Source organism: Manis javanica, chromosome 16 (genome assembly GCF_040802235.1).
Source record: "Manis javanica isolate MJ-LG chromosome 16, MJ_LKY, whole genome shotgun sequence".
Classification (NCBI taxonomy): domain Eukaryota; kingdom Metazoa; phylum Chordata; class Mammalia; order Pholidota; family Manidae; genus Manis; species Manis javanica.
In genome coordinates this window covers 4731276-4746509 of record NC_133171.1, presented here as the reverse complement: position 1 = coordinate 4746509, position 15234 = coordinate 4731276, and the positions used below count along the sequence as shown (strand labels likewise).

At 35.2% G+C, this 15234-nt stretch overlaps 1 protein-coding gene across 1 annotated transcript in view; it reads right to left on the bottom strand.

Annotated features, from left to right (window-relative positions):
• Positions 1-15234, bottom strand: part of LOC108390565 (uncharacterized) — a 298944-nt gene that overhangs the window by 49202 nt on the left and 234508 nt on the right. The window contains 1 exon segment of the mRNA XM_037011044.2: positions 11638-11641. Within this exon segment, the coding sequence (XP_036866939.2) occupies positions 11638-11641 (4 nt within the window).

The following is a 15234-nucleotide window of genomic DNA, read 5'->3' as shown; positions in this document are numbered from 1 at the left end:
TATTTTCTTTTATTATTTAGATAGACCTCCAGAAATGAAACTGAAAGAGAAGCGTATCTTAGGAAGGAGTACAGTCTTTGGACTTATATGTCCTGATTTCATATGCCAACTCCATTCTTACTAGCTGTATGATCTTCAGCAAGTTATCTAACCTCTCTGTGCTTCAGCTGCCTTATACATAATGCTATTTATGTAGCAGTATGACTCTAAGAACCAAATAATAATCCATGTGCAGCACTTGTACACAATGTAACACAGAGTAAACTCCCAATGTTACCTACCACTAATACTCATTCTGAAAACCTAGTGAGCATTCAATAAATATTGACTAATTGACCAACAGATTGAAGGTGATTTTACTGTATAATCTGCACTGTACATAAAGCTTCTGATATCTAGCTTCTATATAAAAATGATTCAGATTTTTTCTTACATTTCTTAGTCATATGGCGTGTGCTTTCAGATAACTCTAAATTGATCTTTTCAGAGGTTATGTCAAAAATCTAACACCTGCAAAGATTCCTTGATAAACATTACATTTGAGGGGTTTCTTTCTAAATAATAAATACAAATAATGAGAATATACAGGCTTGCTGTTTATGTAGTGACTTTTATGAAAGGAAGTTGACACACTTATAATCTTATTCCCACATGTGACTTTTAAAATTCTGATCTGTAACAGCAAATAAACCCTGAGGTTTTTGTCTTTTTATTTTTTCTTAACTATAGGCTGGTGGTCCCTCTGGCATAAATTTTATGTGTGAGGAAAAAATAAAATTTTATTTGCTGCTTGCAGACTAAATAATTCTTTTAAAGAAGAAAGTTTATTGATGTTGTAAGCAACATGATACCTCTTGGGATGAGGGATGACCTAGCTAAAACTGCCTCCTTCCTGTCTTTCTTCACATTCTTTTAATTAAGAAGCCTGATGATTAAAGGTTCATCAGCAGGCACATTTCCTATTCTTGGGAAAAAATGTTATTTTAAGAAATCTAGCAGACTCATGATGTCATGTTAAATATGATGGTTTCTCTCTTATGTTTCATCTTTCAGGTAACATATTAGAATCTTCTTATTTCTTCAAGTTATTACCTTACGATGGTCCAATAGTATGGTAATTCCACCTCATCTGTTTCCTGGTAATATATAATATATGATTTCTATTGCAGGAATGTCATATAAATTACTTGGATAGTATTGGTATATCACTGAGCTTTCCATGGCTTAATTCTGTTTCCAGAAAGAAAAGACCTGAATTTCTCCTTGAATTAAGGTTACTCACACTGACAGTCACAATGACTTTGCAAATCACCGGGGGGCAAAAAAACTTGTCTCTCAGGCCAGGAAAGGAATTCAATAAAGATCCTAGTTTGCCACCATCAAGGACCCTAGGAGATCATTTCCAATCTTATTGGTCGTAAAGAGTTTCCTTTGTCAGCAGCAAACTGGGAGTTAAAAAGCAAGGAAGTGGGAAGTTCCTAAAAATTTATACGTGTTCTTCAGAATAAAGGTGCGGTAGCTATGTCTCCAAAGTGATTTAATAGGGGCAGGGTCTTCCCACTGAGCAAATTAGCCACGGTAGGATCATAAACTGGTTTGAAAGCTCAAAACTTTTTCCATGTTAGTCTTATTTCCCTGTTGTTCTGAGTATTTAAATAATTATTTTGTAAGTTAAGGGCTACTTGAGCTACGTAGACTATCCAAGGAAAGGAAGGCTTATCCGCACTACTGTTAGAATTTGAAAATGCGAGAAAGGCAATTCTGCATGCCAGCCAGCAGCAGAAGCAGTGATTTGGGTGAGAATCCCAAAGAAACATGACATCAAGGAGGATATTCCTTGCATCACATGATTCAACCACTGTCCGTATTTGGAGATCACTGTTTCAATGGTAAAGCTGTTAGGGTTTTTTATGTGACTTTTAAGAAGGAAACAATTCCTTTGGTACCACCCCTGCCTCTGACGTGGTCTCTGACACTTTAACTCCTTTAGAACGGACTCATTATCACATGAATAACTGCATCAAATTGTTTTTGTTTTAAAAAATGCCTACAGTTTATATGTGTTCTAATAAAACAATATGTTTTAAAGTTATGGATGCGATTTAAAATTTGCTATTTTCTCATACTATGGTGTATTACATAGATATTCAACATGTTTAAAATGTAGATCATAACCTAGATCTTTAAAAATTAGTTTAAAATTAGTTTCAATTGTATCATATCCAACAAACTAGTGATCTTCACCCTCAATTCTTCTGTGAACTATACCTTAATGTTATATTATGCATTATTATCAAATTCAAAAAGCCATCCATGGAGGAAAGAGAATACATTTATCAGAATAAAAAGTAAAAAAATTTAGTCTAGGCTTTGCATCTTACTAGAAACTGTGTCAAAGTATAGCCTCTCTGTAGTCTTCACTTAATTATTAAATAGGAAAATAAAATCTTTCTCTTAAGGTTATACCTTTTCATTGAAATTCTATATGTAAAAGTGTTCCATTAAATTATTTACAATAGTAGTAGCAGTGCTGTATTAATAATTCCATCAGGATCTAGAAAAGTACTTTTATAAGTTTAGTGGGAGAAGATATCCTCTGATAGGATATAAAGCATTCCAAGTTAAATACTAAAGTTTATTAAATGAAATTACATAATGTATCCTAGATGTACCTTATCATATAAACTGTAATATTCATAGTCACATCCAATTATATCAAATGGCTTAAAGAAAATAACCAAATAAAGATCCCCAATTACAAATTATAAATCAAGTAATTTTCCTTCTTCTTTTAGGAGGGCTTAGCCATTCAGTGAAAAAAAATATAATAGTGATTTATTTAGTGATAAGTAAGCAAGAAAGCTAAGGAGAAAGTGAAGAGGGGGGATAAAAACCTCTCAACTAAGACTAAAAATGTGCTTGCTTCTCCAGTGGGTCAATTCTGTTTAACCCACAATGCCAGATGTTCAACATATTGTTCAAAATTCAGCAATGTGCAGCTCTCAAAAGGAGTCGTCTCTGCTTGCCATGAAGCTCCTTCCTTAGAGTAGAACTGAATCTTGAAAGCAGTGCTAATGTGTTTCAAGTCTGGCTGTTTGACATACAGAAGTACAAGCGTACTTTTCAAGGCCATAGCTTCCAGACATCCAAGCAATTGAAATCCTCAGTGTGCTTTTACTTAACCTACACCTTGCTTCAAACGCTGTCGTTTATAAAGCAATAATGAAAATAACAAGTCTATAAACCTGTGCTTAACGGCAGGGGGTTCAGGCTCTCAGGTCTTCAGACCTGTAGTTTATGCAGTGACTGATATCAAGTCGAATTAAGGAAACAGTATTAAAAGGGAAAGAAAAGGAGGGAACACTTAAGGGGGCTGTGTGTGTGTGTGTGTGTGTGTGTGTGTGTGTGTGTGTGTGTTACTTATGTGTTGTCATGGAAAGGAAATAACGGGAGGAATCAGAAGACTCCAGACAAAGAAGTTCATATGCCTTTGATCAGGAAATCACTTGTCTGTAGGAAAAAAAAAAATCATTTGGTGTCTGTAAATATGCTAACAACCCTGAAGCATCATAGGGTGAGAGAAAGCACTGGGGAGTGGCAGATTTTCTATAGGTTCAGCAGGGAAGTAGAGGTGTCTCCTACTTAGATGTAGGCTAAGGTGCATGTTTTGAAACTTCACGCAGTTTTGAGTTAGGTGACTTGTGTTTTGGTGTTTTTCAGGGTGAGAAGCTAATGGAGATATTATTGGGAAGAGAAAGGCATTACCAATGCATTAAAGGATCTATGTCAGAAGGTAAAGGTACTAAGACAGATGTACTGGGTGATTTTGTACATTTTGATAGCTATTTCTTTCTTGGGCCTTGAAGCCAACACAAGTGCTTTCTATGTGCACATTTTCTTTGTGGACACCAGGAAACAAGAGTGTGCCAGAAGTGGAAATCAGAACAAAAGGTATACAAAGTTCTACTCGCTTGTGAGATAGAGTAACTTCCAATTAAACAGAAACTGACAGAATGCCACGAGGAAAGCCAGACCGCTGCTTTGATGGCTATTCTTCCTTTGCACAGAACTGGCCATTCTTTTAATATTGATCATCAGTCTTATAATTTAGTATTTTTTATGAATATAATGACCTGTTTTTAGTCTCCTTTTTGTGCACTTTTTTCAGGAGGATAACTTTTTTTCCTTATTATTTACCAAAATATGTTGAGACACAAAGTATTACTATGACTTTGAAATCTTCCTCTATTAAGGTTACAGGATTCAGTTAAAATATGTTGTTCTGATCTTTTATGTGCTCTTCTATCATCTGGAATAGCCTCATAGGAAGGACCTCATCAAAATCTCTAAATATTTTTTTACTGGATTTTGCCACTGGGTCTTTACTGGCCTGCTCCTGAGCAGTGTTTTGGGAGCAATACTGCAATTCCACATAAATGTAAAATTTTTAAAAACTGAGAAAACCCACTCCCTAATGCTTGACTTTTGATGTTTTGCCAAATAAGCCAAGATTCCTGGGTTGAACAATTTATCAGAGGCCGTTTTTCTATTCATCATTTCTAGATTTCAAGTTGAGGGCCAAATGCCATATAACCTACTAACATATTATTTACTAAAAGCCATAAAATTAAGAGCAAAAGGATTTTTCTTCAGGAAGTTTTCATTCCTTTCCTGAAACATCCTGACATGTGCAAAAATCATGCCTAGAAAAATGTACTTGATTTTAGTCCTGGCTGTGACATTTATTATGATGGGCAAGTCATCTCTCTTGAGTATCACTAATTTCCCTCACCTGTGAAATTTCCTCAAAGTTTCTCTAAAGAACAATGAAATTATGTTGACAATGTGTCAAAGACACTAATGTGTGATACTACAGCAGGATACCATTATTCCTTTCAATGTTTTAAGTTAAAAATCTACAAATTGATTATATTTGCATGGGATATGCAAATAACTAGATGATAGTAAAAAAAAAACCTTTTAGATTTAAAATTATAGAAGAGCCAAGGGAAAGATAAATCCTTCTCCTAAAGATATTCCATGATCTTAAGATAACTTTTTAGCACGCTGACTTCTGAAGCAGGATTAGCTAAGTCAGGAGGTTGGAACACACAATTAATAAAAATTGTTCAATTTAATTGTTTAGCTAACCCATCTTGTTTGCTCACTATATGCCTCTTAAAATTTTTTAGCAGTAGCAATTTCCTCAAATACTGAAAATGGGAAATACCATTGTGGCTGTCAGGATCATTACAAAGAATGTGAAGCCATTCCAAACATTAGAATGACTTACACAGTCCTTGTGCATAAAGACCATGTATCATATCTTTGATTTCTGCCCAACATCAAGAAAGTTGTTATGCAAAGAATTACTCAAAGAATGAAGAAAGGAGGGAGGAATTAGAGGAAGGGAGGGAGGAAGGGAAGAAAGAAGTCAGGGAAGGAGGGAGAGAGGGAAGAGAAAAGGAGAGAAGGAAGGATTACCATTACCGAAGCTACAAGATGACTTGATTCAGCCATGATCTTCCCATTTACTGTTAAAGATTAAACCTTTCTCTAATATGTATTCACATAGAGGGGAGGTGATTTGCCTTCTAAATGAATCTAATACATCAAATATACATCACCCTGGATATGGAATCTACCTCTACTCCAAAACAAAATAAAATAAACTCGAGAAATGCATGGTGTTGATACTTAACTCTTTGGGACAACCGAATGACACATTTTAAGTGTAGAGCTTAGATTTTTATTAATTTCTGGGTGAATAGTAGGCAAATGCATTAAATAGTGGTGTAAATAAGGTTTCAAGTTACATGAGATACCATACACAGCTTGTCCTGTCAGGAAGATTTGAAGATATTTACCACTGCAGATAATAGGACAGAATCCCTGAGTATTCTCACCTGTTCATATCAGTACTTTGGGGAGAGACATCCCTCAAATGAATTTTCAGCAGTTTGCCTGCTGTAGGTAAATGATCTCGGAGAAGTTGTGAACAATGGAAGACAAAAGAGACGTAGTGTTTGCTGAGCTCTTTTGCAAAATCATCTTGAGGGCAATCAAGCACATTAGTTTGTGACAATGAAACTATTCATAAGCTGTGGCAAATTTCAGAAAAGTACACTGTCCCTGCACAACCATCTCTAGACTCCAGAGAAACAGTATGTCTATCTGTTGAAGTATTGCATAAAAAAACAACTCTCTTCCAGGTATGGTAACAAAGAAGAGAAGAGTAAACTGTTGAATGAGTCCATTTCCACTCTTGCTTACATGTAATTAACTTGTCTGTTACAAGATGGAAATTGTTCTATATTCTCTTAGGAAGAGAAGAGTACTAAGATAACATTTTGCTATTTTAAACAAAAACCCTAATAGGTATTTCTGATAATCCTGAAGTTATGGCAAATAAAATGAAAGTCTCAGAAAAGCACTATTATCATAACAGAACCAATTCTCCTTTGATCTCCATGGTCTTTAGTGTCATTTCTTCTCACATGACTGTATGGTATGTGACAGAAGAACATCATAAGATCTCTCAAGAGGTTCAAGAGGAAAAAAAATTCACACTATTAATAACTTTTTTTCTTGGCATTTATTATTGAACTTTGGGGGCAAAGTCCTCTAGGCTATGTTCCTATAAAATGCCTTTAAAAATATCTAAGAAAAACAAAAAGACTGCTTGGCTTCATCAGCAAAAAATAAAAAGAGGAAGAATATACATTATGTGTATTACTGATGAATCCTCAATACCCAAATATCCTAGGTAGTAGTCTGATTTCTAGAAAGATGTGAGACAACAAGAGTGCATATTTTTGTCTCTATGGAATCTGTCTGAGGCCTTATGGGAATTTGCAGGAGAGTTGATCCTTTTCTGCCTGTTAGGTCTTGGCACCCCAGGCCAAAAAGAGAAGAGCCAGAGATGGCTTCCTCATGAGAAGCAGGCCTCTCACAGAGCATATTCAGTTCAAGTCAACATCGTTCGGTGTATGAGAATTCCTAGTCTAGCAATGGGTGAGAAACATATTCTAAGAAACCGGAGCAACAGGGGACTTTAAGGACCTTTCTAAGTAAAGAAAATTACATTCATGAAAAATATAACATAATCACAACATGGTCAATATAAAGTTTATAGTTGCTCTGACCACATGGAGTTGGAGAAGTTGGTTTCTGTTGGACTGGTCGGGCAGATGCCAGAAAGCTTGGTAGTAGGACTGACATCCAGCCTGCCCTTGATTGTGGAAGACTTTGATGGGACAACATAGTGGGGAAGGAAACTCCTTAAAAGAAATATGACTTCAAAGGCCTAGAAATAGTAATAGCCAGTGTATATTCAAGGAAAAGCAAACATGGGAGAGGGCTGTATTGTGTTGAACTCTTTAGAAAATCAACCCTGGTCTGTCTTGTACCCCTAAGTAGCTAGAACATTGTTCCTTAAACTGGGATCCAGAAATGTGTTCCCAGCAATTTCAAGTTCTATGAGTTTGTTTGTGTGTTTGTTTGCTTTTAGATTACATTTCTATTGCCAAGGTAATATTTGGGGTAATGAAAATGTCCTAAAATTAAACTGTGGTGATAATGGCAGAGCACCATAAACATGGGAAAGGCCACTGAACTGGGCACTTCAAGTGGGTGAATGTTATAGTATGTACATTATTTCTTCATAAAGTTGTTAAAGTTTATTTTACCATTTTTCAAAAGGCCATATATTATAAAATAATGTAATAAGGCCTTCATTACTTAACACAGTGTTTGTCTTACTAGGGTGTGCTGACGGCTGCAAGGTTCTTAGTTATATTTTAAGGGATGCCCAGGGATTCTTTAAAAGGAATTTTACTTAACCTTAGGATACACAGGCAAAGAAATGGAAATAAAACCACAGGTTTTAAAAGGAGGGTATAGACAAGAAAAGAAATTGGCAATAGGAAAAATCTGGATTACACATCAAAGATTCCTTTGGTCATACATGATAAAAGGAAATGGTATGATTTGATCCAATGTATACATGGTACATACGAGTAACTCTTCCCTGATGAGGAAGAGGGACTCACACTATTTTCCCAGGTAGAGGGCCTGGAGTTTGAAGTCACTACCATCTGATCAAGGGGAGTTGATTTTCTCTCCTTATATTGTCTTGACCTTTCCTTTAGATTTTCCAATACCTAAAAGCATCATACGAATTTTAAAAGAAAACCGAAGGTTTAGTTAAAGAATTGTATTATTTGTTTAAAAAACTTTATTGACATAGCTCTTCTCTCCTAATGACAAAAACAAGCTTATTGCTCACAATTTTTAAATTTTGTATGTGACCAAGACACTTATGACAAACCCAGGAGAAGAATTATCAGCCAAATGTGAAAAACCAAAGGTATGAAGGCAATCCAGAAAGACTAAACGTTTGGATAGGGCAGGATTTATTTGATAAATCATGACATATTTACCAAAAAAACCCACCACAAAACCAGGAATACACTTTTCTTATCAAGAAATTTAAAAATAAGCAAGTGGGCAAATGAGTTACAGACTGACCTGGCAACAGCCTGTAGTCACAAGGAGAGTTTGTCCCACAGCTTGCCCGAGAAGAAGCCAGTGACCAGCCTGGAAGCCAGGAACTGAATGTGCAGGATAGTGTGTGTCACTTGGAGTGCTGCATGGTGACTTGGTGACTCTGCTCCTGCCAAGTGTACAGCAGGAATTGTCACAGCAGCTTAGCTGTGCTTTAGGACCTAATCGAGGCATAAACTACAATTGCAGCTGTTGGCAGTTCCAGTAGAAACCAAACTGCATATCTAATCAAAAAGGAGGAAATGCAAACAAAAAGGAACAGCCAACCAGTCTCATCGGGAGAAACGTGTGACCAGGTTCTGCCACCATGTTAAGCAAGGTGCACATTTCCCCAAATCTTGAAAGAGAGCAATCAGAATGAATATGGAGAAACACTGAGAACCTGTTGACCAGTATGATGTTTTTAAAACATTGATGCTGGCTATGATTTTCCTTCCTCCCTGTCTAAAGATGGACCATGAGGCCATATTGAAGCAGATTGTCATGGCCCAAAAACCTATTTGTGACATAACATAAATTGCTACTTTTGTCTGTCTCAAATTCTTCCCATAGAATGAATATTTCTGAATGGTATGAGATGGTGATATGCAAAGGATTTTCAATTTTGCCTGATACTTTTTTTTCCTTTCAAAGAACACTTTAATAGGTCTTTTAAAATTAAATTATGAAACCAATATGTATTCATCATAAAAATTAGCATAGCATTTAGAAAAGCACAAACATCAAAAGAAGACATAACCACTAGCACAATTTTACGTATTTCTGTGCCATTTTTTACTTCAGTATGCAATCTTTCATGAGTCATTTTTGTACAAGTTCATAATAAATTACTGGAAGCTATGGTTTTGGAATGGATACAGAAAGTGAGATACTAATATGTATCCATTTCTTGTCTATTTATCCCATCTTAGCACTCCCTGTTGCCTACATCAGTCAGGTTCCAGTCATACTAAACTCTTTTCTGTTCCCCAAAAATGCCATGATATTTCATCCTCTGCTTGGGGTGTTTTTCCTTTTGGTGCCCAATTTGTGCTTCATTTTAAATTCCTATCTCGGTCATCTTCTCCTTTGTGAGATCTTCAATGGCCATTCCAAAAGGGTTACTATCATTGTTCAAGCTAGCGCCCTACCCCACAGAACAGAGCTCTATTATTCCACTATCTTACTGTACTGGGGTGATCTTCTCACCTGTGTGTCTTCTTTACTGAACTGTAAGGGAAGAGACACTGTTTCATCTGACTTTTCACTTTGTACCTAAGGAAAGTGCCTACTTCATTTATGATCAATTAAAAAGCAGTGAATAAATGAATAGCTAGAAAAATGCATGAAGTTACTTCCTCTCTTTGAGCCCTCGTTTTCTCATCTGTAAAATGAAAATAATACCAACCACATAAATGTGCTTTGAGAATTAAGTGAACCAACATATAAATTGCCTGACAGAGTGACGGACCCACAGTAACAGCTATTTATTTAGTAGGGTGACATTTTTGCAATACTAATTTATCCGAGCTTTGTGACTGTTAAAAGCCCAAATAGCACCCTATAGGAATTAGATAAGTTAAAAGGAAAAAGAGTAATGGACTTAGAAAGTATTTCAATAGAGTTGAATTTTAATCTCATTGAAGTCTATACAAATGCAAGTAATGTTGAAGAATTTGTGTTTCTCAAGCAGAAGAAAGATATGGAAAAATATTTGACTTTCATTCTTCCTGGAAAAGAACATTGTACTTCCAAAGAAAAAAGGAAAGGACATTGTTTAATGCTTTACATGAAATTCCATTTCCTACCACATAATTATTAAAAAGATAAGTAGCTCCTGCATTATTAATATGAATAAATAATAAGATAGCAATTAAATAACTATTATTAATGACTTGTTCATTAATGTGTTAGTAGTTGGCTATTTTATCATGAAGAAAAATTAGAGTAAGATAGGAAAATTCAATAAATAATAAAAGAGAAAGCTATGCGTGTCTCAGTTAATTACAAATAAATTTGATACTTAGGGAAGTCTAAAGAAGAAATTTGCATAGTGAGTGCGGAAGTAGTTCAAAGCTAATAGGTGCTTTGTTACAAGCAAAACTCTATCATGTCTCTTTGAGTTTAAGATGTTTGAGTTTAAGATGTTACTCTTAGAACATCTTGATTTCCTGTGTCTGAAGAAAATAAGCTTATAAAAAAGATGAAAGGCTGCTATATAACACTCCAGTAAAGGGATGCTAACAAATTAAGTGTTAATGAATGAAAAACATATGGATTACACTTCGCTTCAAACAGAAATGATTTTAGAATCAAGGGAGAAAGTACTTAGCCTTTCTAAGTAAATAAGTCTTTGCCAACCTCAAAACCTTAACATTTACAGTATCTTCAGAAAGCTTCTAGTTATTCCCTTCTTTCATTGTTATCTATCATTTTCATTTTATAGAATAGATCAACATCTCATGGCCAAATGACCTTTCAAAAGTTTAACAATATGTTGGGTAGGTTATAAACAAATATCCCACAAGTTCAAAGGTAAAAAAAAATCAAGGAAAAAATATCTATCAATTAACCAAAACCACCATAACAACACAGAACATTTTCTTCTGCTCCTTACTTATCATTTTAAAGAGAAAGCAAAAGAGAAATGTCTTTAATCATCCTCTTTTTTAAATTATCCTTTTATATGTACATATTTTAACTGGAGCTAAGATTTGTATTTTCAAATTAACTGGATAATATCAGTCTTTCCATTGTGCAATAATAGGAATTTACATAATGTTAGTAGTTCTAATTGCTGTCCACATTTATACAAAAACCTTTAAAAGAAAACCATCTTCCTGCTTCTGTAATTAGGAATTTGTTCAATTCAAGAATAAAATAACACTGGATATGGAGTTTGGAATATATATTGGATTACTGGGAAGTATCCTCTTTGTTTAAAATAATTTAGGCATGCCTTTAGGGTGTATTCACCTAAACTTTGTCCCTAAAATATGTTCTTTGCTGAAAAAAATTAGTACTCTTCAATGCAACAAACTACGATTTTAGCACCTCATCTACTGACTTTCCACCAAAGAAGAGTTTATTTACCTTCCTACATTGCCATTAACGTCTCTTTCATGAAGGAGTCTGTTCTGGCGTCCAAGATGCTTATTTCTTATTTGTGGGCACTTAATCCAGTGACTGACACTTGTGTAAAAAGTCTTCTAGTCAATTTACAAGTGGGAACATCCACCAGTAAAGTCAGTGACTATGGAAGGCCACCAGAATCAGTCAGGGGAGCAGAACTGTCACATGTAGACAGTTTGGGAACTCACCTTCTGTTCTCTTGGTATAAGGAGTTAAAATGCTCCTTAGTTCTAAATGAGTAGGTTCCTACTTCCTACCCTCTGTATGTAAAACATTCTGTAATACACAGAATCTACAAGATTCGAGGGTTCTTTGTTTTGAGTCCCCACTCTCTCACTTACCACTTTGGATTCAGTTTGACTCTGTATCTCCATGTCCACTTGCTTCCACATTCCATGCCTAATTCCAAATGTGGCCAGGTCCAGTGTAGCTTGTAATTTATCCTCACCTACTTTCACATGCCCATCAAGCTTGTACAATGCTCAAAGCCTTATGCCTACCCCTCCACCGCAATTCAGAATGATGAACCCTTGATGACACACACAACACAATCCCTTACGGATTGTACGGATTGAATTGGATAGTTAGAAAATACCATGGATAATTCAGACCTTCCATGAATAAACAGTTTATAATGATGGGAAATTGAACTATGTAGTAGAAAGAGTGCATTAAACTATTTACCTCCCAAGAAACAAAAGTATTAGAGTATTAAAATAAGCATAGAAACAGAGTTCAGTGCAGAGGCAGCCCAAATTCCTCATTGAATGAATTACTTCTTCTTATTAAAATCGGTGGTTTCCCATCGCCTATGATGAAAATATAACCCCCACTCATGGGTATTTCTAGTTTCCTTTCCAGGCTCATCTATTACTTTCTTCCACTCTTCGGTCTTTTGTTTCAACCAAAAGAAATTGCTGTCAGCTTTCAAACTTGCCTTGGTATTTCCTGGTACTGTACCTCTACTCACTGTCTCTTGTTGCACGGAAAAGTCTATTAAATGTCTCCACTCCAAATCCCCATCAACATGCTCCCATTTTATCTGTTTGCTACCACCTGGCCATTCATGACCCCCATCAAAGCTTTCTTCCCTCCACGACTGCAGTCCCAAGTAGAAATGAGTCATGTTTCTAGGAAAACAGTGTAGTCATACCCTGACACACTGTGCACAGTTTGTTGTGTCAATAATAATGTTCAGTTTTACTTCTCAGTAGAATTAATTACTAAATATAGGTTCAGGTTTTCTTAATTACCACCTTTTATTAAAGATTATAAATTGTATATAACCTTCATAATAGAATTTCATCAACAATGAACTGAAGAACTCAAACAATTGTGGTCACTGTCCGCATGCACAAAAGTAGTAGATTAATAGCAACTCTTAGGCCAAGATGAGGAAATGATATGTTTTTATGTGTGTGTTTCCCTGTACACAGTCATATTAAATGCCAGGAAGCTCCTCTAAGTACCTTACATGCTCCACTGTACAACCAGCCATTCATTAGCAAAAATTACTCTAACATGTAACAAAAATAAGAATCTTCACTAATTGCATATGGTAGTTCACAGATTATATGGACACTCAAGAAACAGACATTTTTGTTTTGATGCTATCTGATTATGTTGTTTGAGTTGATCTCTAAATTTACACTCCATTGTCCCATATGCAAAACTTTCTCTAGCCCTCTGTCTCTGCCTAACATCCAGCTATTTTTACCAGTTTCAATAGCCCATTTTAAAGTGGTAGTTTCTTTCAGAAAATAATTATAATGTAAATTGGTCTTCAACAAATAGGAAGGCACATTTTGGAATTAAATTCCTAAGTATTGAAGCTTTGCTTCCTGATATGTTTAAAACCATTATATAAGTTTAACCATAGCCACTCAATCTATGTACCTAGAAATATCATTTCTACTGCTGCTAATGAAGGTCCTACGGCACAAATTTATTAAAGGTATACGTTTGCATGGGATAATAATTGGGTTGATAATATTAAATTCATAGGCTCATTATTTAATTGCAAGGGCAGATTATGAATACAGCTTCTAAAATGTATTTTAATGAAAAACACTACATCCTGACCTAATCATATCAACCTTATGCTATCTAATTAAGGATGCAAAAAATCATTAGAGTTGCAAAATATTAGTTCCAGTTCCATCAGGCTATGAGCTGCCCCTTCATGAATATATATTTTTTTACTCCATGATAAATAGTTAATGAAGTAAAAATGACAAAATTTGCATGTAGGCAAATTAGTTTAATAGAATGATGCCTTTTCTGACTACTGAAAGTGACCTTTACCTTTTCAAAGAAAATGGCTAAAATACTTTAAAATTATCATCTGGCTGTCTTTGCACAAATGACAAATTATATGTATAAACAATATAAAAATTAAAAAATGCAATAATGCTAAATTCTCATCATACTGTAAATGTGTTCTGTGCTTTTGCATTTATCAAGTTAATAAAAGGAAATTAAGCATATTATAAAGTGTCCATTTATGTGGCAGTTTTTAATCCAGAGGATAAAAATGAAAAGCACATGCTTAACGGCCAGGACAATGGCAAAGATCTAGATCAAATTTTTCAGGCACAAGACTTCTAGACTACTTACATGAAATACTTTTATACTGAAATGTCCGTTCCAGTCTTAATTTGGCATTTTAGATTATAGGTGGTTGTTCTCAATTAAACTGGCATTATATCTTGATATTAATGTATCAATTATTCAACCAGACTATCTTGCTTCCTTATTGAAATAAACTAAACAAGCAAACATAATACAGGCTAAGAAGAATAGGATACAAAGTTAATCATAAGGAAGAGAAAGACTTCAGGGTACACGTGCCAGGTCATGAAGAGACATCACAAGCAAACAGAATCTGCCTGTCCATCCATTTAACTTTGGGGACATTCCTGTCTGCTTAACAAACAGGTGCTCTACAGATTTTCAAATGATTTGCATAAACATCTCTATGAGTCTCACCACTGATGGATGCTGAGTCTATACATTTCAGAAAAGGGACAGCAGCAATTTATCTTTTCCCCTGTATTAATTTCTGTTAATGGCTCAAAAGAACCTAAGCCAAAATATTTGACTTAAGACACAAAGGCCTTTGACCTAACTGTTTAATAACATTGAGTCAAAGGATATTTGTTTAATCCATTTGGATGTGTAGGCAAAGTTAGAGTTATGGACACTCAAGGCTTGAGTTCTCTTCCTGAATTCCACTCCTGTCCTTCATGGGTCAGCCAAACCATTTTACAAAGAAGGGATTAAAAACTTATTTTAAAGAATTAAGGAATTTCACAATCTCATTTATTTTCCTTCTAACACGTAATCATTAGTTTCCCCCCCTTTCTCCTCCTTTTCCTTTCTTTTCCTCTCCTGCTCCCCTTTCCAGCCTTGCCTGTCTTCTCCAGCTAAAATAAAAATAATACATAATAAAATAGTTCTCTATTTTCTTCTGTGTTCTGTTGGTGGGAGCTATTGTTCAACTCAAATCATTTTGGTGCTCAGGTTTGGATTGCTCCCAAATTCTTAAGCTACCACATT